General features: G+C 54.7%; 1 protein-coding gene and 1 pseudogene across 1 annotated transcript in view; both read right to left on the bottom strand.

Moving 5' to 3' along the window:
• Positions 1-21,103, bottom strand: part of BCR (BCR activator of RhoGEF and GTPase) — a 129,699-nt gene that overhangs the window by 32,395 nt on the left and 76,201 nt on the right. The window contains exons 3-8 of the mRNA XM_026448220.1: positions 15,007-15,111; positions 14,519-14,704; positions 8,202-8,309; positions 5,114-5,174; positions 3,237-3,289; positions 2,599-2,739 (exon numbers count right to left, since the gene is read on the bottom strand). Coding sequence (XP_026304005.1) covers positions 2,599-2,739; positions 3,237-3,289; positions 5,114-5,174; positions 8,202-8,309; positions 14,519-14,704; positions 15,007-15,111 — 654 coding nt within the window. The remainder of the gene's footprint in view (positions 1-2,598; positions 2,740-3,236; positions 3,290-5,113; positions 5,175-8,201; positions 8,310-14,518; positions 14,705-15,006; positions 15,112-21,103) is intronic.
• LOC111530538 lies at positions 12,069-13,488 on the bottom strand (annotated as a pseudogene).

Here is a 21,103-nt window from a genome sequence, read left to right as displayed (position 1 = left end):
GAGTCTCACTCTGTTGCCCAGGCTGGAGGGCAGTGGCATGATCTTGGCTCACTGCAACCTCTGCCTCCCAGGTTCATGGGATTCTCCTTCCTCAGCCTCCCGAGTAGCTGGGACTGCAGGTGCCCACTACTACGCCCAGCTAATTTTTTTGTATTTTTAGTAGAGTTGCGGTTTTACCGTATTAGCCAGCATGGTCTTGAACTTCAGACCTTGTGATCCACCTGCCTCGGCATCCCAAAGCACTGGGATTACAGAGGTGAGCCACCGCGCCCAGTCGCACCCAGCCCTTCTTAAATTACACTTCCTCCTTGGTGGCCCTGAGACGTGGCCATGGGTAAGCATGAAGCCAGCCCCCATGAGGACGGATGCAGGAACGAGGGCCTGGGTGCCAACTTCTAGGCAACATCGCATTTTTCTCAATTCCCCAAAGCAGTGGATTCCAACGATTAGAGCGCCGAGAAGGCCCTTCCTTCTCTCTAGGGATGCTAAATGGCAGCTGGAGTTGCAGGGAGCAGACTTGGCACAGGGAAAGCCATGGGAAAAAGGACACCCACGTCCACCTCCCAGGAGGTCAGAGCGCTCACAAGAGAACAGTCAGTAGAAAAGAAAGAGCAGGCGTCTCAGGAGGGTAGGGCGAGCCTGGCAGGAACCCACCCAGCACATGGAGGCTTAGAAGAAGCAAACCCAACATCCACTTAGATCTGTGTGGACTGCCCACAGTTTTGTCACAGGTTTGCTCTCCTTCTGTGGCCCTGAGCCAGGGAAGAGAACCAGGGGCAGGGCCCGGTTGTTGCTCTAAGAAGCAAGATCTGATCCCCCACCACTCCCAGGTCCCAGTCACGGGATGATCAGCTGGGGAACACCTGCACTGCTCAACACCTCCCCTGGGAGGTGCCACGGACCCACTTCCACCTTCAAAGAGCTGAGACTGCCAAGGAGCCAACACAGATGGCCAGGACTGCCACTAAATCATGCCCATTTGGGAGCCCAGGTGCCCAGTGAGGTGAGATCATGTTCCTACCTTGCTGCAAAGACAAGGAATGGGCCCAACTGGGAGAAGCTCTAGGCCACCCAGTGGATCGTTCCTCACGATGCTGGCATGGGACCCTGAGTCTGCCCAGCTCCAGGGCTTTGACAAGCTGGAGGGTGGAATGGAGCGGACAGCTCCTTCCTCCTCCATGCCCTTCCTGGGCCAGGCATACCAGGAGAAACTTGACCAAGTCCCTCACTCCAGGTCAACTCTGATTAGACTCTGTGTACTCAAGAGTAACATTCCCAAAATGGTGTGCGGCAGACGGGGCTGACAGCTGCCTGCCTGATGGCCCAGGGCAGGAGGAAAGCAAGCCCCATGTGCTGGGCAGGTCCACCCTGTGGGGGCCCTGAGGACAGGGCCTGTGTCCTTGGCACACTGCCGACCACATGGCACACAAATGAGAAGGAAGAGTAGGAGATGGTCTTTTTTTTTTGAGATGGAGTTTCACTCTGTCGCCCAGGCTAGAGTGCAGTGGTGAGATCTCGGCTCGCTGCAAACTCCGCCTCCCGGGTTCAAGCGATTCACCTGCCTCAGCCTCTCGAGCAGCTGGGATTACAAGCATCTGCCACTGTGCCTGGCTGATTTTTGTATTTTTAGTAGAGACAGGGTTTCACCATGTTGGCCAGGCTGGTCTCGAATTCTTGACCTCATGATCCACCCGCCTGGGCCTCCCAGTGCTGAGATTACAGGCATGAGCCATGGTGCCGAGCCATGAGGTGGTTCTCAGAGGCAACTACAGTCAGGTTCATGCCTATTTTGTGTCCTGCCTGAGCCAGACAGCTCCTGTCCCTGCATGAGACCCCTGAGGCCATGGGTCAGCTCCCCTCACCTCAGCGCTGCCTCTGACAAAAGCTGTTCCCCCTGGACACCGGCTCCCCAGCTTGCACGCCTCAGCCATTCTCAGTAGCTGCTACCTGCCTGGGAATGAAACAGCCTCACTATGTGCCAGGCCCCGCCCAGGAAGGCTCAGAGCGGCACGGGCACAGGCCATGCCTGCTCATCAATGACGTGCACACAGAATACGTCAGCGACAGGGGGAACGGGAAGGAGAGTCTTCCCAGAGGAAGACGTGAAGTGCTTCATCCAGTCTCACGTCACAGACACAAACCACGATTCCCCCTTTCTAATCCTTAAACCCGATGTTAACTGTTTTTTAATGAAAGCACTCAGGAGGAAGTAGGAGGATTCCAGGCAGACAAAATGCCATCCTCCTACTCACCTCCTTCGCACAGGTCTCCTTGGCTGGGGAGCCTGAGCTGGCAAGAGTGTGGGGGATAAAAAAAAGGGGTCCCTGGACATAACCCACAATGACAGAAAAGAAAATAGGTGGCCGAGTGAGGCATGGTGATGGCTGCTGCCTGGAGAGTATGGTGCATGTGGGGTCACCCCTGCAACTGCACCCAGACACTTTCCACACAGGACTGAGTGTGCTGCCAAACTCACTAATCCCAAAAGGCAAGGTCTGCTGAGGACCAGGAGGGGCTCTAGGCCTCAGATCGAGGGTACCCTGCATGCCCCCAGCTCAGCAGGCTGGGCGGACCCAAGCCATCCCCTGCCACACTCACCTCTCCCTTCTTCACCGTCATGGACTGCCGTCGGGGTGTGATCTCCTCGTTGATGCTGGATAGAAAGTTCTGTGAGATGCGGAGGGCGTCCTGCAGCAAGGGGTGGTCGGGGTGGCTGGCAGGAGTATGCTTTAGTAAGTCCTGCCACAGGAAGAAAGATTCGAGTTAGACACAGAGGAGCACTGACACCTGCCACTGTGTGCAAAGTGCAGACACAAAACGCAGACGGAGCCCAGAGCACCAGCTCCCTCAGTGTCACCACTGCCTCTCTCACATGGGCCTGGGCTTTGCGGACAGAGCTTGTGTGAGCACCGTTCTGGAAGCAGGTCCTAGATGTGTTCCAGCAAACCCACGCTGCATGCACACGGCCAAGAGGGGCTCCTTTTAGGTCTAGGGCAGGGTTTCTCAGCCTCAGTACTGCTGACATTTTGCGTGGAGTAATTCTTTGTTGAGGGGCAAGAGAGAGCTGTCCTTTGCATTACAGAATGTCCAACACCATCCCAGGCCTCTACCCATCAGATGCCAGTAGCACCCCCTTGGCTGCAGCTATGACAACCAAAAAAGGTCTCAGAACATTGTTGCTGTATGTGCCTGAGAGGGCAGTTTTGGTCCCAGTCCGGAGGGGCACTGTGACTCACATGGAGGACCAGCGTGCTCCTTGTCACACGGTCCACAGGCTTGTAGAGCAGAGCTGTGGAGAGAGAAGGGTGTTGAGAGAGGCTGCACATGGAGAAGCACACCAGCTACCTGACACCCTCGGTGCAAGAGTGAGTGGGGAGGGGGCTGCCCCAGCCTCCACAGGCTCCATCTCCCCTCTGCGCAGTGACAAGGGCAAGGCTAGAGCACCCACCTGGAATGCTTTAAGTTCAGGACATTCACTGCATGCAGAGTCCAGAGCAGCTGTCAGACCCAAGCCTGCACGGCTGGCTCAGTGACAACAGCTAAAAAGGCTCAGCACTGCCGCTCCTCTAGCCTGAGGTCAGGGAGCCCACCCTGGCAAGGATGGGCTGGGGAGGGCCCCAACTCTGGAGGGAGACCTGCTCCCCAGCCCAGAGGATAAGCTGAGCAAACCACTTAGCTGCTCTTACCATCGATCCCGAGCCATTTCAGACGCCTGACTCTGAGACAGGCAGAAACCTACTCAGATGCCGACACAACTCTCGGTTTGACAGGTTCTCTGGCGACCTGCCTGCCTGAGGACACCCGCACTCCAGAGGCACGAGCCCCACTGCAGTGGGAACAGCTCCCTGGCATGGCAGGAGCCCTGGCCAGCCTCAGCCACCCGTGCTTCTCCATGATGACAGTGAGCGTGGCCAATCCCAGGCACGGATGCTTAGGTGTGTTCTGAGACATGCCAAATGTGTTCCTCACAAGACTCCCATGACCAGCGTAAGGCACACATCGCTATCTTCATTTTGCAGATGGGGAAACTGAGGTTTGGGGCAAAAAGCTCCAGGGCCTGCTGTTCTCTGCAAGTGTAACTATTCACAACACCTTCACGACTAAAGTAAGAAGTGACTGATAATTCCTGATACCACTTTCCCAGCAACTCTGGACTCAATTCCTGCCCAGCCACTTAGAGCCTGTCCTTTGCACAGATTACTTTATGACTAAACTTGTCATCGGCAAAAACAGAAAATAAAATCCTCTTTACAGCCGGGTACGGCAGCTCACACCTGTAATCCCAGCACTTTGGGAGGCCAAGTCACTTGAGGTCAGGAGTTCAAGACCAGCCTAACCAATATGGGGGAAACCCTGTCTCTATTAAAAATACAAAAATTAGCTGGCCGTGGTGGTATGTACCTGTAATCCCAGCTACTCGGGAACCTGAAGCAGGAGGATCACTTGAACCTAGGAGGCAGAGGTTGCAATGAACCGAAACTCTGCCTCAAAAAAAAAAAAAAAAAAAAAAAATCCCCCTTACAAGGCCACTGGGGTCAACACGATGACATTTAAGTCAATTTTTTTTTTTTTTTTTTTTTTTGAGACGGAGTCTCGCTCTGTCGCCCAGGCTGGAGTGGTGCAGTGGCCGGATCTCGGCTCACTGCAAGCTCCGCCTCCCGGGTTTACACCATTCTCCTGCCTCAACCTCCCGAGTAGCTGGGACTACAGGCGCCCGCCGCCTCGCCCGGCTAGTTTTTTGTATTTTTTTAGTAGAGACGGGGTTTCACCGTGTTAGCCAGGATGGTCTCGATCTCCTGACCTCGTGATCCGCCCGTCTCGGCCTCCCAAAGTGCTGGGATTACAGGGTTGAGCCACTGCGCTCGGCCGACATTTAAGTCAATTTAAGCAGCACCTTGTTGCTACTCTTGGTGGCGAACTGGTACTGATGGTATCCTTCCCTGCCCTCCCTGAATTGTTCTTTCCTCGTCCCTACTCTATTTGAAGAGTAGAACAGGGAAGGCACCAAGGGGTGACCCAACTGGGCACTGTGTCTGCTTTTCCACGACACCCTCTCTGCCAGCAGCAGCCTCCCCGACAAGGGCACACAGAGACCTCAGCATGCAGAACTCACTTTCTAGAGAGTTCTTGGTCGTTGGATCCTTGGCATCTTTGTTGCTTCTGGCTCTCAGGTTCTGCAGAGAGAAAAGCGCATGTTCGCACAGATGACAGAAGCAGCTTTGATGCAGCAGAACGTTCCCCCTTTGGCAGCAGTTTCAGCTTTCCCTCCTCACTGAAACGAACCCCAGGCGCGTTCTGAGCCGAGACTGAAATCACAGGGTGTGCAGGGACACACGAGCAAGCCAAGCACGCAGGATGCCCTGGATGCTGCGGTCTACCTGGGACAGGGCTTCTCAGCCAGGGCACTGTTGACATTTTGGGCTACAAATTCTCTGAGCAGCTTTCCTGGGCACCGTAGGGTGCTGAGCAGCTGCCCTGGCCTCTACCTATAGGTACAGGAGCATGCCTGCCTTCCTGCTGTTGTGACAACCAAAAACGTCTCCAGGCATTGCCAAGTGTCCCTTGTGAACAAAATCATGCCTGGCTGAGATCCTCTGACACAGAGAATCCTGTAAATGGAGGCCAACAGGAGCACACTCCTAAACACACGTCACTGTTTTCTTGGGGCAATTAGACAGCACGCAGGGGGCTGGTGGTTCAGAAGAGCACTCATCTTTGGAGACGGCCAGGGCAGGCCCACAACCGCAGACTGAGACTGGATTATAACTCCACCTGCCCTCTCCGAATTTGCAAGCATACTTAATAAAAAATGACGTGCTAAGATTCCCAGGGCAACAGCAGGGCTTCTAAGTGAACAGCCTAGGCTGTTTTGATACAACTGCGTTGAAAGCATCACTAGAGAAATGTAGAATAAAAGATCCTGTGTGCCTAAAATCCTCTGGGAAGGAGCTGAGATTAATTTCTGGTACTAAGCTTCTGAACAAAAGCATAAACAGCAGAGACGTAAGAGGTTCTGAGGTTGCTCTGCCAACCTCTTGTGCTGCAGGAAACATCTCAAGACCAAAAGACAGTGTTTTCCGGCTCACTGGGGCCAAACGCTGCCATGCACCTTGGTACCTTTCCTGAGAGTTTAACAGCCCTCGCAGTGATTTTTCCTCTGTACATCTGACTCAGCAGTTCCCAAAGGGTGTGAGGGGGTGGGAGAGGCACACACACAAAAGACTGCAAAAACCAGGTGCTGGGCTCACACAAGCCTGGGAGGCAGCCCACGTATCCGTGGACAGTGCTATGCTTGGGAGTTACCTAGGAGCTCCAGGAACACCTGCCTCAAGAAAACTTATGAGTTTGGTTTAATCCTGTATTTCCCAAACTGGCCTGACTCCCAAAGCCCTTTTCATGTAAGTCCTATTACCTACTGTCTGGAGAGCTGGCGTTCCATGGAACCAGATCTAACGATGCTGCCCATCTCTCAGGACTGTCCCAGAAGATGCACACTACCCCAACTCCTTCCTGTGCTTGAGGGTGATCCTCCAACTCCCATGCCTGAGCACTGACTCCCTACACCTCCACAGGGCTTGCTGCTTTCTCTTCCTTGAGTTTGACTCTGCTCTCTTTGGGTGGCTCCAATTCTTCTGGGTCTTTTTTGAAACACCGAGAACCAAAGTGCATGTCGCCCTGATGGTGCAGGTGCCACAAACCTTCACGGTGGGTCGGTTTGCAGCTGGTCCTGGGCCCCATCCCACTCCCTGCATTCAGTCACAGCTCAGAATCCACCGGTGCATGGTTGGTGGGACCATGGGATCCCCAGGTGGCGTCCCATGGTGTTTCCTCCCTCCTCTGCAGAAACCTGTCCGGATGGACTTAAACTTGCCCACCTAACTGTAACCTGCTCTTAAAAGATCAGGTCCCTGATTTGTCAGGGTCACTTGAAATTCGGTGCCACCATTCCAGCTGTTGGGGAGGAGGGTTGCTAGTTTAATGAAAAAGGAAAAGAGAACAGATTGAATGGTCTAGAGGGAGTCTGGCAGTGGGGAGAGAGCTGCAGCCCCAGATGCAAGCAGAGCCTGTTACCAGCAGCACCTGGCGGAGCAGGGTGCCCCACAGACTCTGGAGGAACAGGGCGGCAGGCACTGTCACCACTGGAGACATCAGAGCGAAGCCCGTGATGCTCCATCCTGCAATAAACAATAAGACGGCACAAAGCCTCAGGAACAAAGCCCGGGGTGACAGCTGAAGAGTGTGTCCCAGCAAGCGTGACCGCATTCACTCCCTATTTCTAGTGCGCATATCTCTTTCTAACCCTGCGGTTCTCACCCTGGAGGGCTTTCTCCTCAGAACGCTTGCTGAGTGGGGGAAAGCCAAGCCAGAAGGCAAAGCTACAGCGAGATGGGGGGCTCATGAAGAAGCAAGGGACCCCGAAGAGGAAAATGTTGCAGAGTGGCCACCAGGCAGACACAGGCTGGGGAAGGGCAGGAAGAACCCCAGTCTCGAGAGTGCAGACCCAAGGGTGTGCGGCTGGGTTCTGCCTGAACGGCCCATTCATGGTCTCTGTTTCTGAATGAGTCTTTCAAGGCCCTGGGTGCTAACACTGCATGGTTTGAGGTTTCAGCTTCCTGGGGCTAAATGCAGGCAGGGAGTCAGTAGCCTCTCAGACCCAGGGCCTGGGGTAGTGTAGCTCCAACCTGTCGCTTTGCTCCTGCACGTGGGTCTACAAAGCACAGGTGACATGAGCCCTCGCCCCACAGCACTAGCCCCTCAATGCTTCCTCAGTGCTCTCAAGGTCTGGCAGGCTAGAAAAGGAAAAGTGGGACACCTCCAGGCTTGCCTCCAGTGCCAGGTACAAAGTCAGCCTCAGGACTCCTGTGGTGAGAGCTGTTAACGGGCAGAACTACAGACACCCCTCACTGCAGACAGAACAGACACCCCTCACTGCAGGCAGACAGTGCAGTGTCCCTGGAACCTGGCCAACCCCCAGAATCAGGCCCTCGCCCCTGGGTAGGCCGGACACCCTGTGGGCTGCTCCTTCTGTCTGGGCACAACAGCATCCCCAGCATAGGGCTGACGCAATGACCCCAAAAGAATCTGGAAACAGCTGCGGTTCATGACCAGATCTTGATCTGGTGCACTCTGTTCTCCTGGGGAGGTGGAGGGTACAGGTGGGAGTCAGCGGTGCACCTGTCTGAACAGCATCAAGGCATTACCTCAGAGATTTCTGCAAACTGAGCATTGGCCTGACAGCACTTCTCAGCCATTTCCATGGCAACTCCGTAGTTGTCCACAAAGGCCCGGTATACACCCAGCTGGCTGGCCTGAGGGGGAGGAAAGAAGAGAGAGTGGGACAGGTGCTGCTGCTCCCCCACCTTTTGGAAGAGCACGCTCCTCCTGTGCACAGCTCTGCAGAAACTCCAAGGGCAGCAGACGGCTCACAGGCTGCAGAGGCCTCGGCGCTTCCGTGCTGCTCCCTCCCACCTGCTCCCCTCCCCACGCACCCAGCACACTTCCTGCTCCCAAAATGACATGCTGAGAAGTGACTCACAGCACCAGGCAGGTAACAGTTCCCTTCCAGAGCTACTTATTCCTCCCACCCCATTCGCTGAAATGGTGCCAGGAGCGGCAGCTGAAGTTCAAGGTTGTCAGTGAATCTGGACAAGTGTCTGCACGCAGCACCTTCTCATTCTGGCTGCAGGAGTGTACCTTGAACACGGAGGTCACCCCCCATCCCACCCATGGTGTTCCACGCCATGTCCAGTCCCTTCAGACACATAAGAAACACCAAGTCCGGCTGCTTTTGCAGAGGAGAGCCTCCCGCTGCACAGACACGAGCCCATCCTGGGCCTGGTGAGGGTGCTCAGGTGTCATGCTGCACACCTCGTGGGGGGAGACTGGCTGTAAGGCGAGAGGTGCTGTTTGTTCTTTATGAAACCAATGGCAGTAACAGCTCTCCTCACTGCTTAGACATGCACTCAATTCAGCAACAACTTGCCTTGTGTGTGAGTGCAGCAGACACCTCCATCTCTGGGCCCCACAACACCTTTACGGGCAACGAGTGAAAAACCAGTAAACCCAGTCCTGGGGAGTGTAAGGGCAGACCCAGGGGACACACTGGTTAGGGTTGGAGACTCCCACTGTAGCTGACTGCAAGCTGGAAGCCCAAGGCATTCACGGCTCCTGGCATTTGTTTTGTGTCAAACCTAAATTTTATTTCCACGTGCATTTGCATTTATATTGAATTTTATGTTTCTACAGATGACAATCCCAGATGCTGGATAATATTCTGATTATCCAGTCTGTCTGATACTCTGGCCCTGCTCCCTACAGGGGCTGCAAGAAGGGGCTTAGAGTGTACGAGGAAAGGGTAGCAGCTGGAAGACACCTGCCAGGCCCCTGCCATGCTGACCACCGGAGGAGTCCTTGCATCCTCCAATTCTAGGTTCTTCCTCATCCATGCAGTGAAGAGGCCCAGAGCTCTTCTTTCTTTCCCTCCTCTGCAAGTCACTGAGTGCCTCCCAGCCCAACTAAGGGCCTGCTTTAGGCCTCGTCACCACAGTGGTAAACAATTCAGACACAGCGCTGCCCTCCAAACCTGGTGTTCTAACAGGAGAGCGCTTATGAACACATGCATGAACACACACAAGGAATGTAATGGCAGATGGTTACAAGCGGGACAGGGGCTGAGAGCGACGAGGCTGCTTTCAAGAATGTGGTCAGGACCAGGACAGCCTCTCAGAAGAGCTGACAGCTGAGCAGGGTCTCAGGGGTCTTGGGAGGAGGACTCCTTTCAAGACTTTTCCTCCCTCCTGCTCCAGGAGCTCACATCTTCCAGGTGGCTTGTGAGAAGTTCTAAGCAATTCCTTCCCACATTTTTCCCTAATCAAAAACGTGCCTCCGGATCTGATGCACTGAGAAGCACACAGCCTTGCTGCTGTGGTACTGTTACAGAACGTGAAGCTATTCCTGAGGAAACTGGCAAACCCGAGCAGGTCTGTGCCCTTCAAAAAATGTCAAGGTTGGCTGGGCATGGCGGCTCATGCCTGTAATCCTAGCACTTTGGGAGGCCAAGGCAGGCAGATCACTTGAGGTCAGGAGTTAAAGACCAGCCTGGCCAACATGGTGAAACCTCGTCTCTACTAAAAACACACAAAAAATTAGCTGGGGGTGGTGGTGCACGCCTGTAGTCTCAGCTACTGAGGAGGCTGAGGCAGGAGAATCGCCCAAACCCAGGAGGCAGAGGTTGCAGTGAGCCAAGATTGCACCACTGCACTCCAGCTTGGGCGACAGAGGGAGACTCTATCTCAAAAAAAAAAAAAAAAAAAAAAAAAGTCAAGGTCATGGAAGACAAGCAAAGTCTAAGGAACTGGTACAGATCAAAGGAGACTAGAGAGATGTGACAACCAAGTACATAACATGATCTTAAACCGGGGCCTGAATCAGAGAATGAAAACAGCTGTGAAGAATACAACTGTTAACTTGGGGGAAATTTGCATGAACTACATATTAAATAATAGTATCTTATGAATGTGAAATTTCCTGAATTTGACAAATTGTACTGTGGGTTATAGGAGAGAATATTCTTGTTCTTAGCAAATACACAATGAAGTATTCAGGGGGCAAAACATCTTGTGCTTGTGTGCATGTGTGTGTATGTGCATGTGCATCTGTGTGTGCACAGAAAGAGATAAAGCAAATGTGGCAAAAAGTTACAATCAGTGTATCTGGGTGAAGGCTATACTAGAGCTCTTTGCCCCATTCTTACAGCTCTCCTGTAAGTTTGAAATAATTAGAAAAATAAAAATTCTGAGTTGTGAAAACTTCAGCCAGAAACATAACCCAGAGCAGGGAAGTCAGCCCGCACAGCCCCACAGGAGGAGGTGGCAGGAGCCGCATTTGAGTCTGGCTTTCTGAACCACTGGACAGGGATCACGAGTTCCTGGGCTTGGAAGAGGCACCGGAGTTGGGCAGGGCACTGCGAGCTCCTTTGGTTCTAAGACTTGTCCAACAGGGAAGCCTGATGGAGCGATGCTGGGCCAACCCTACTGAGCTGGTCATGGGGACAAGGGCAGGCACCGGGCCTATCTGTCCTTGGGGAGTCCCCAGCACCCAGCCTAGGTTGAATACACATGAATACTCAGCTCATAGTTATGGGGAACAACTTCCCACTGCAACCCCAGCCTCTCCCCCAAGTCTTCCGGCTGCACCATCTGACGCACGAAGGTACCTCAAGGCCTCCAGGGAAGCCAGTGGAAACTTTCCAAAGTTAAATTCCAGTGTTCCTGAGATATTAAAATTTTAAAAAAGTCTCTGAGTGATTTCCGAATATTATTTGGGGAAGAGCTCTGGATGTGTGTTTTTTTTTTCCCCCAACACCACAATTCTCTGTTTCTCAGGAGGACGGCTGGCCACGTCACGTCTGCTAGGTTTTTGCTTTTTTTTTTTTTTCTGTGAACAATTGAACAATCAAGCTTTATTTTTACAAAAATGAAAACTGTAGCATGTCTCAACAGCCAGCCTGAGTTAGGGCTGGCTCAGAACTCACTCAGAACTGCTGGGTTCCCTTTGCCCTTTCTTGGTTTCAAAGCAAAACCAGGCCACGGTGCCCCAGGAATAAACCCCTGGCCCCGAGAGGTTAATCAAGGGTGAGATCTGGCTGGTGCCAGCTACTGGCAGCCTCATCCTTCTTTCCAGGAAGGGGCAGAAAGGAACCATCTGGGAAGGTGGGAGCATCTCACCTCACTCCATAGGCTATCGTGGCTCTAACAAGGGATGTAGGATGGGCCTCTCCAGGCCAGATCCTTGCTCTGGCCAAAAGGGTCGCAAAGCCCGGGTTCAGCCTCACTCCTCTAATGTAGCAGGTCCTGCCTCTCCAACAGTTTCCTGGAAGGGACTGCATCTCTGGTAAGCCCCAAAGCCCCAGGAGTCAGAAGCCTCTAGTGTAAGGTGCCTGAGCACTGGGGTCACAGGCCCAGGAGCACAGTGGGGCAGTGGGGAGGAGCTATCACTGCACCCTCCAGCCAAGAGAGGTCCCTGACTTGCTGGTCAACTTGGCCCACAGGCAGGGGTGGCCCTGACAGTCATGGGTTTTGAAAATCCAGGACGTGGAGGTCGTAAGACAGCGCAGCATAGAGATGCTTGTTGGTGAGACACAGGCAGCACACAGGGCTGCTAGAGGGGGCTGATGTCAGCAGGAAGGTGTGCAGGCAGCTGCAGGCCCTTTCGCGCCGGTCTCACAGCTGTACGACACTGTAGTAGGAGGAACCTGTGGCCAGCAAGTGGTTGCCATCTGTCTGCAGATAGTACAGGGTGCTGCTGTGGGGCTCCTCCCACTCCATGACACCTTTCTGGACACTGGTGCAGAGGTCCCAGTAGCGAACATAGGTGTCATAGCCACAGGACAGCAGTGTGAAAGGGGACTCATACATGACATCCAGCACCCTAGCCCCTGGGAGAAAGTCACTGCCCAAGTATGTCATCAGCTGCCCACTGTTGAGGTCCCAGACTCTCAGGGGTGAGAAGTGCCCACAACAAGGCGTCCCTGTCACAAAAGAGCTGAGTAATGGGCTGATAGCAATGGACCAGACTCAGTCTTCAATCTGGATGGTATGTAAACACTGCCCCAGCCGGCCTGAGGCCAAAGGCCACACCTTGGCCATCCTGTCCCTGGAGCCACTCACAGTGATGCCCCCTTTGCAATCCACACAGTTCACCTCCGGTCCATGAGCCGAGTACTTGACAGTGAAGGTGCTGTGAATCTTACCAACGCCAATCTTCCCATCTCCTCCTGCACTGACAATATGCAAGCTGGCCAGCGCAAAGTGGCAAACGTCCTCATCATGCCCAGCAAAGACTCCCAGAGCAGGTCGCAGCTGGTGAAGGGCGGTAGCCAGCGGCACACCTGGGCCAGGCAGCCGAGGGCCCGCAAGTCCAGGTGAGAGCAGATGAGCAGCAGCAGCACCTCCAGCACGCGCCAGAGCGCGGACCCTGCAGCCGGGCAGGCGGCCGACTCCCAAGCCGCCGCCGTCTCCTCCTCCCTGGCTGCCACCGCCATGGCCACCCCTGTCCCGGAGATGTAGACCCAAGCCTGACCCCCTCGTCCTTCTGCTCTTCTCAGCCTGGCGCCCTCCCAATGCCTAGCCCTGACCCTCCATTCCTCCTTCTTCCCATACTCTTCCGTGTGCCTCCTTCCCGGCCCCTTAGCTCCCCTCATCTCTTTTGATGATGCCTCCCGCCCCTTCCTTCCTTCCTCCATGCTTCCGCCTCCCTCTGTTTCCTCTCTTGGGCATGCCCTTGCTCCCGCCTCAACCCCCAGCCCCACTGCCTTCTTCGCCGTCTGAGGCCCGGGCTTCCCTTCCGCCCCGCTCCCTCTTCCACCTTGCCCCTCTCGCTCGCTTTTCCCTTCCTCTTCCCCTTCCCCTTCCTTCGCTTCCCCCTCACCACCCTCCCTTCTTGCAGCTTCCTCACCTCTACGCCCCCCGCCCTCGCCCAGGCCACCATTGCGGGGGGGGGGTTCTGACACGGAGCCCAGCCCGAGCCACCACCCTCCACTAGGTTTAAAACTGCTTACACACACAGGGAGAAATGTGGGGGGCTTCAAAGATGGAGGGGGCAGCATGTATCAAAATATAGCCTCCTGCTCTCTGGCTATGGCGGAAAGAGCCCCAGGAAGCAAGAACTGGAACAAAGTAAGTGCTTTGTGTGTTCCTCAAGCCTTAGCTCTGGCTTGGAGTTTGGGGGGGTCTGCAGCACAGGGTGGCAGAGGGAGGGGTACCCCTACAGGAAACACCTCAGAGCAGAAAACTCAGTCCCCGGCATCAGCCAAGGGGGGGCCTGAGGACAGAGCTGGGTGTCTCAGTAGTCCAGAAGTGCTGGGGGCAGGGCTTGTAAGGAATCACATGCTCTTCACGCTTAGAGGGGGCCTGGCCTCCGGCCACATCTGCCCCTAGAGGACTTGTTTCCCAGTGGAGGAAGCCTGCTTCAGGGAAAGTGTGTGCACACAGGGTGTGGCGGCGCGCACCTGTAGTCCCAGCCATGCTGAAGGCTGAGGCCGGAGGATGGCTTCAGTCAGGAGTTCTGGGCTGCAGTGCACTACATACTAAGTTTGGCGTCGATATGGTGACCTCCCAGGAGTCGGGAACCACCAGTTTGCCTAAGGAGTGAAATAGCCAAGATTGGAAACGAAGGAGGTCAAAACTCCCGTGTTGATGAGCAGTGGAATCACGCCTGTGAAGAGCCACTGCACTCCAGCCTGGACAACGCAGGGAGTCCCCAGCTCTTTCTAAAAATACCTATCTAAATAAATATAAACTAAAAAACAAACAAACAAAAAAGGCTGGGCATGGTGGCTCACGCCTGTAATCTCAGTACTTGGTACTTGGGAGGCCAAGTTGGGTGGATCATTTGAGGCTGGGAGTTTGAGACCAGACTGGCCAACATAGCAAAACCCTGTCTCTACTAAAAATACAAAAAATTAGCTGGACGTGGTGGTACATGCCTGTAGTCCCAGCACCGGCCCTGGGTCACTCACCAGCTTCTGGAAGAGGTCGCCCACCCGCTGCTGGTGGCTCCACTGCTGCACGCGGGGGAAGAGCCCATCATAGAACTCCTTGTGGATCTCGTAGAGCTCAGGCACTTTGAAAAAGATGGTCTCAATCTGCTGACTCGTCAGTACCGGCTGAGAGGTGGTGGCGGCGGCTTTCAAAGGCTTCATGGGCTGAAAGAGGACACAGGTGAGGTAGCACAGGTGAGAGTGGCTGCCATCTGTCAGGTGCATTGTATGACAGTGGACAGTCATGGTTACCTGACACATGCGCTTTTATTTTTAAATCACATAACAAATACAATTTTAAAACCAGCTTGGTTTGGCAACTCAGTCTTCCACTGGTATCCACTCCAGGGATGGCGAGCTGCACCCAGGCTCTGACAGCTGACCTGGGACTTAAGGGCAAAGAGGCTCCCCAACCCTGTCATCCTGCCCCATCTCGCCCTGCTCAGCTCCCTAAAAACCCTCCTCACCAGCAGCAGTGCCTCCAGGTGGCTCAGGTAAGTCTCCTCGCTAGCCAGGATTCCAGAAAGGACCCATTTTCTCATCTCCAAGCCCTTTTCCAAGTCCAGCTCACTCTGCAGAAGAAACAGACAGAAGTCAGCCTGGGAGGGTGGTAGGGGGATGCTTGCATCAGGGCCCTCTGAGAGAGGAGGGCCAGCTTGTTGACCTCTGGATAAACCCCTGCCTCCACGAAGGCTCCACATGGAATTAGAGAGGCAGGGGACCCTCCGCACATACTAAGCCACATGCTCGTGGTCGCTGAGTATCCCAGGGGGTCATCTGGCAACGCCCAGGGCCACCCTTAGTCTTGCCAGACCGTGAAATAGTTTAGTGTGGAGCAGGCCGGGCCAGGCCTCGCTCCACGCCTTCTGCCTGCAACCCCAAGAGCAGCTGCCTCACATAGTCGAGGAAGGAGGAGGCGGCTCTGAGCCGAGGGGGCGTCGGAACCCACAGCATGGCCACCTGGCTCCTGCTGCAGCCAGCTTCAAGTTCCACTCCCCACTGCTCACCTGGGGCCCTCCTCACCTGGATTCTCTGACTGCTGCTGCCACGTGACCCTTCGACTGACACCCTCCAGGCAGCACCGCCTTCTCCAGATGCCCTCCCTCCCAGCCACAGGGACTGCTACCACCTGCTCCAGAAGAACCCTGTCCCTGGCGCTCAAGGTCTATGTCCCCTGACCCTACTTTTCAGACCCCGACATCACTGGCAGGGACCCTCTTACATGTGGGCTTTGACAAAGTCCCCCTTCCCATTAGCATCCCTGCTGAAAGTTCACGGAAGCTCTACTGTTTTTGTCTCCAAATGATGAAGCTGACACATTGTTGGATGTTGAAGTAGGGCACAGAGACCATGGGAGGCCACCTTCTAATCCTAGTTATGATAATGTCTCCCCTCCCCACTCAGATTCATGTTGAAGCTCTAACCCCCAGTACCTTAGAGCGTTACTGGATCTGAAGGCAGGGTCTTTAAAGAGGTGATTAAGCTAAACTGAAGCCAAAAGATTCCATGTGTCCCGTTCTTTTCTTTTTGAGACGACGTCTCGCTCTGTTGCTCAGGCTGGCGTGTTGTGGCACAGTCACAGCTTACTGCAGCCTTGAGAGCCCAGGCTCAAGCAAACCTCCCACCTGAGCCTCCCAAGTAGCTGGGACCTCATGCACCCACCACCTTGCTCTGCTAACTTAAACATTTTTGTGGAGTCCAGGCGCAATGTCTCACGCCTATAATCCCAGCAGTTTGGAAGGCTGAGGTGGGCAGATCACCTGAGGTCAGGAGTTTGAGATCACCAGCCTGGCCAACATGGTGAAACCCTGTCTCTACTAAAAATACAAAAATTAGCCAGGTGTGGTGGCGGGCACCTGTAATCCCTGCTACTTGAAAGGCAGAGGCAGAAGAATTGCCTGAACACGGGAGGGGGAGTTTGCAGTGAGCCGAGACCATGCCATGGCACTCCAGCCTGGGCAACGAGTGAAACTCCATCTCAAAAAAAAATTTTTTTTTTTTTTTTGTATAAACAAGGTCTTGCCATGTTGCCCAGGCTGGTCTCAAACTCCTGAGCTCAAGCAGTCCTTCCACCTCAGCCTCCCAGAGTGTTGGGATTACATAGGCATGAGCCACGGCACCCCACCAGGACCGGAGTGCTTGTAAAAGAAGAGATGAGGACACAGACTCAAATGGAGGGAACATCATGTGAAGACACACAGAGAAGACAAGTCCAGGAGAGGGGCCAGAGAAGAAACCAACCCTGCCCGCCCCTTGATCTTGGACTTCAGGCCTCCAGGGCTATGAGAAAATAAACTCCTGTTCTTTAAGCCCCCTAGTCTGTGGTGCTTTGTTACAACAGTCCCAGCAAAGGCATGACACCAAAGATGACGATGCCAAAGGCCACAGAAACTGCCACCTGACTTCCTGGTCACTCCCGTCTGCTCCCTGGCCACTGGCAATGTTGGAGGCTGGCCGTGCCCATGGCAGATCTCAGTGCTCCACCGGGCTGAGGCCATGCTCCCTCTGTCCCGCCTGTGCCCACTGGCCCTGCCTGCAGTCAGAAGAAAGTGCGTGAGTGCGTGCGTGTGTGCGTGCATGCAGGGCGGGGGAGGGGGGTCAGGTCTGGTGTCTGTGACAGCCCCACCCACTTCTCCACTGACTGCTGGGCTCACAGGTGTGGAACTGGGGTGGTGGTCCCTGATCACTCACGTTCCCACTTTCGGGGAAAATCACTGGCTGTGGGCAGGCTCCTCGTTGGCCCCGCTGACATCTAGGCCTGGAGGAGTCTGTCAGGGGCTGCATGGCATCCTGTGCCTTGTAGGATTCTGTGAAGCATCCTTGCCTCTACCTACCATATGTGAGTAACACCCTCTCCCCCGAGGTGTGGGAGGCACAAATGTCTCCGGGCGCTGCCACATATGCCCTGGGAGCAGAATCACCTCCAGTGAGTACTGATGGGTTTCAGGAAGGATCTGACTGAGGTCAGCTCAGGCCTGATGGTATCTGTAGAATTTGGAATCAGGGTCCCAGCACAGCCCCTGCCTACTCCCAACCCTGCTGTCCTATTTCCCTGGCCCACTAGAAGGGAGGCATGTCATGGTATGGACAGCAGGCTCAACACAAAGCACCCAGGGCCTGGCCTGCCCCATGGTCTCAGGCAAATGCACTTCGGTCCTGAGCCTCCACTGCCTGGGGAGGGAGCCCCACCCTGTGCCCCACTTGAGTCCCTGGGGCTTGGGCCACACATCTCCACTTGCCCACTGGGACAATCTAAAAAGCCTTCCTGGGCCACCATTTTGCCCTGGGAATCTCCTAAGTGTGTGCACACTTGTGTGAATGTATGCATGAGCTGTCAGCATGCCCGGGTGCCTGTGTATACGTGTGTATATACATGCATTTATACACACATACATATGTGTTTCGGGGGGGGACAGCCATCAAGATCTGGGTGGACAGCAGCTCCAAGGAAAAGGACATGCAGGTCCCATGCACACCTGTTCCCCCGGCAGGGTAGGCAGTGGCTCCACGGGCGGGATCCAGGCCATGGCTGTGCCTGAGCTTGGAACCTCCTTGCCTAGCACAGTGCCCGGAACACCCAGGTGCTCAATTAAGATTCGTTTAATAAATGAGTGAGTGGATCTCAAAGACCTGGCTGTATCCTAGTATTGGCTGTGTTTTTATGAATCTCTGAGGGCTCCTTCAGGGTCTCCATACTTTCACTTGGAGACAGTTGGGTCCAAGGAACCCAGGATTGTCAACAGAGCCTGACTCGGTGCCCTGAAATGCTTCCCAAGTTCAGCAGGTCTGCTGCCCATGTTGCACACACACATAGGGTGGGGTGGCCTATGACACTCCCTCTCTGCCCATCCGGTGGAGTCTTGGGGAAAGCAGCCCCCAGCTGCCCCTGCAGGTGCCTCCTACCGTGTGCAGATGCCGCTCCCTGCTCCACAAGAGGAGAAGAGGTTACGGGAATGGTGGGCCCCTTGGGCAGGGCAGGGCAGGGCCACCCACCCAGCCTGCCAGCCCTGCTCATGTTCTGAGGACAACCTTGCTACTATTGAGTACGAAAGGGCCTGCAGGGCCCAGGGAGGCTGCTACGGCTGCAGAGCCCATGAAGGCCCCACCCAGTGTGAGATGCTTGTGCCCGCGTGGGTGGGAGCACTGTGCCTCGTTCTGTCCACATGGTTTGGAAAGCCAGGAGGAAAAACAGCGCAGGCAGGAAGGCAGAGTCTAGCTCTCCCTCCCTGTTCTGAAGGGTGGGGCCGCTCAGGGAACATCTGGCCCAGGGCATGGACTGGGTGGGGTGGAGACAAGACTCAGGATGAAGGCACTTCTACTTAGACTAAGAATCTTCTAGAGTCCTGAATAGTGCTGGTGGCATCAGACAGGGATGGCTCAGAAACCAGCCAAGTCCACGGAGAGAAAACGAGAGAGCAAAGGGCAGGGCCCAGCCTGGGGCTATTTATAACTCAGGACGGTGCTCGTGCCAGTTATGGGAAAGGACGTGAATGCAGGGAGGGCCATGGAGGCAGGCAAGGAGGCTGGGGCGGGTAGGAAGTCGGAGGTAAAGGGAAATTGGAAAAAGAAGTCAGTGACGTGGAAGGAAGTACCTCCTACCATGATCCTACCCAGACGGGTACAAACACAAAACCTGAGGCTAAATAAAAGCCAACAAAGAACCCACAAAACAAAATGGGATTGTGACAACCAAGCAGGAAAAGCTGACAGAGAACGAGGTGAATAAAACTGTTGTCAGCTGACTGCTGCCAGGCCCACAGGTGAGCTGAGGGCGGGAGCTGGAACTGAGCTTCAGGACAGGGCAGAGCGCAAGGAGGCCCCTTCTAGTCCCTCCTCCTAGTCTCCCTAATCTGGGGGAGCCCAGTGGTGATCAGGGTGCAAAACCCTGGCTGCAAGGGGCAGGCTGCTCCGGGCTGAGAGTGTGCAGTGAGCATCGCTGCTGGAAAGAGGACCCTCTTCTGCTCTGAGCAAGGGCAGATTTTTCATTAGCAACAGACTGGACATTGTCCTGCGGCCCAGCCAGCGAACACCCCAAGAACCTGGCCCTCCTGGTATACAGAGGGCAAGGGGCTGGCCTCTGTGTAGGGTCCTGGGGCTGCAGGTTGTTGCAACAGGCCAGCCTGTGTGAATCCTTCCCAAAGCACCCCTGGCAAGGGGGCGCCTGGCCTCTGTCCAACCTCTGCCTACACTACGAATGGGTATTCACAGAGAAGGCCGGTGCCACAGGAGTCCACTGAGACCCCAAATTGCCAAAGAGTTCCCTGAGGGCTTCCTGGTGGCCCCATGGCCCAAAAGACTCAAGATCAGCATCTGGGACCAAACGAGGGGTGGGTGGCGTGCAGGGGGAGGGGGATGAGCAGGCTGATGCCCACACCCCACTGGCTGGTCAGGATCAGCACGCCTCTGGCCTCAAGATCACCATGCTCCCTGGGGGAAGTGAGGTGTCCTAGAAAGCGACAGCCATGTCTTCAAACCAAAGATCAGAAATGAAAGATGACATTTGCATGGCTTGTTGCATGGCTGGCAGGGAAACCAGGAAGTCAAGGCTATGCTTGTCTCCAGAGCAGTGAAGGGCACCCGTTCTGGGGCCCCAGCCACTGGGAAGGAGCACCAGAAGGTTTCTGGAAAGGAGTTACACACAGCTCTCCAATCAAATCCCCTCCTCTTCAGACCAGCTCTGGGCCAGGGGGCGCACTTGGGACTGGAAACCCTGGACCTGACAGGCAGAGACGTGCAACCTTCTGCAGGATGTGCACCATGAGAAACGTCTACAGCTCCTGTGAGGGCAGAAGCAGGGAGCAGGGGTCGGGGGACCAGGATCTGGGGTGCTTCACAGAGGAGGAGCCCTGCACTGAAAGGTGAAGGCTGTACTCCAAGTCAGAGCCAGGTGTGGGAGGGAGGCCCCTTCCCCTGGACAGGGACCAGGGGCACTGAGTGGGCAGATCAGCTTCCTTTCGGGGCCAGGAAGTGCATCAAGGACTGGCTGGGTGAAGATAGCCCTCAAGGATGATGGAAAGAAATAGCCTTTCTCAAGTTCAGCACTTAGCCTACCTGAACTTAGTCCTCTGTACCAAACCACGCTCACAAAGCAGCAAGAGAGGGGATGCACCAAGAAAGACAAGACAGTTGAGGGAGAGAAAGTGTGTCCACTGAAGAATCAGGAAGGCTTCAAACTCTGGAGCTGCGTGGCCCAAGCAAGTTACTTCACCTCTCTGAACCTCGGCCTCCTAATCTGTAAAAAGCTGACGCTCGACGTGGGATAGGAAGCTACCTAAGGCAGCAGCCTGTGTGTGCTGCATGGAGCAGGTACATGTTACCCACTGGCTTCCTCTCCTATCCTCTCGGTTCAGGACGAGAAGCCTGCCCAGCACCAAGGCCTTCAGAAATCACAAAAGCACATACATAAGCAGCAGTCCCAGGCCTGCAGCTAACGCATCAGCCCCAGAGAAAAGCAGCTCAGTGAGAAGCTGCACTTCTGGAGCTTCCTTACAGAACCAGGGGAAAGTCCATCCCTCTATTGCTCTTTTTATTTATTATTATTATTTTTTTATTTTTATTTTTTTT

Source organism: Piliocolobus tephrosceles, chromosome 19, assembly GCF_002776525.5.
Source record: "Piliocolobus tephrosceles isolate RC106 chromosome 19, ASM277652v3, whole genome shotgun sequence".
Taxonomy (NCBI): Eukaryota; Metazoa; Chordata; class Mammalia; order Primates; family Cercopithecidae; genus Piliocolobus; species Piliocolobus tephrosceles.
This window is presented reverse-complemented; position numbering and strand designations above follow the sequence as displayed.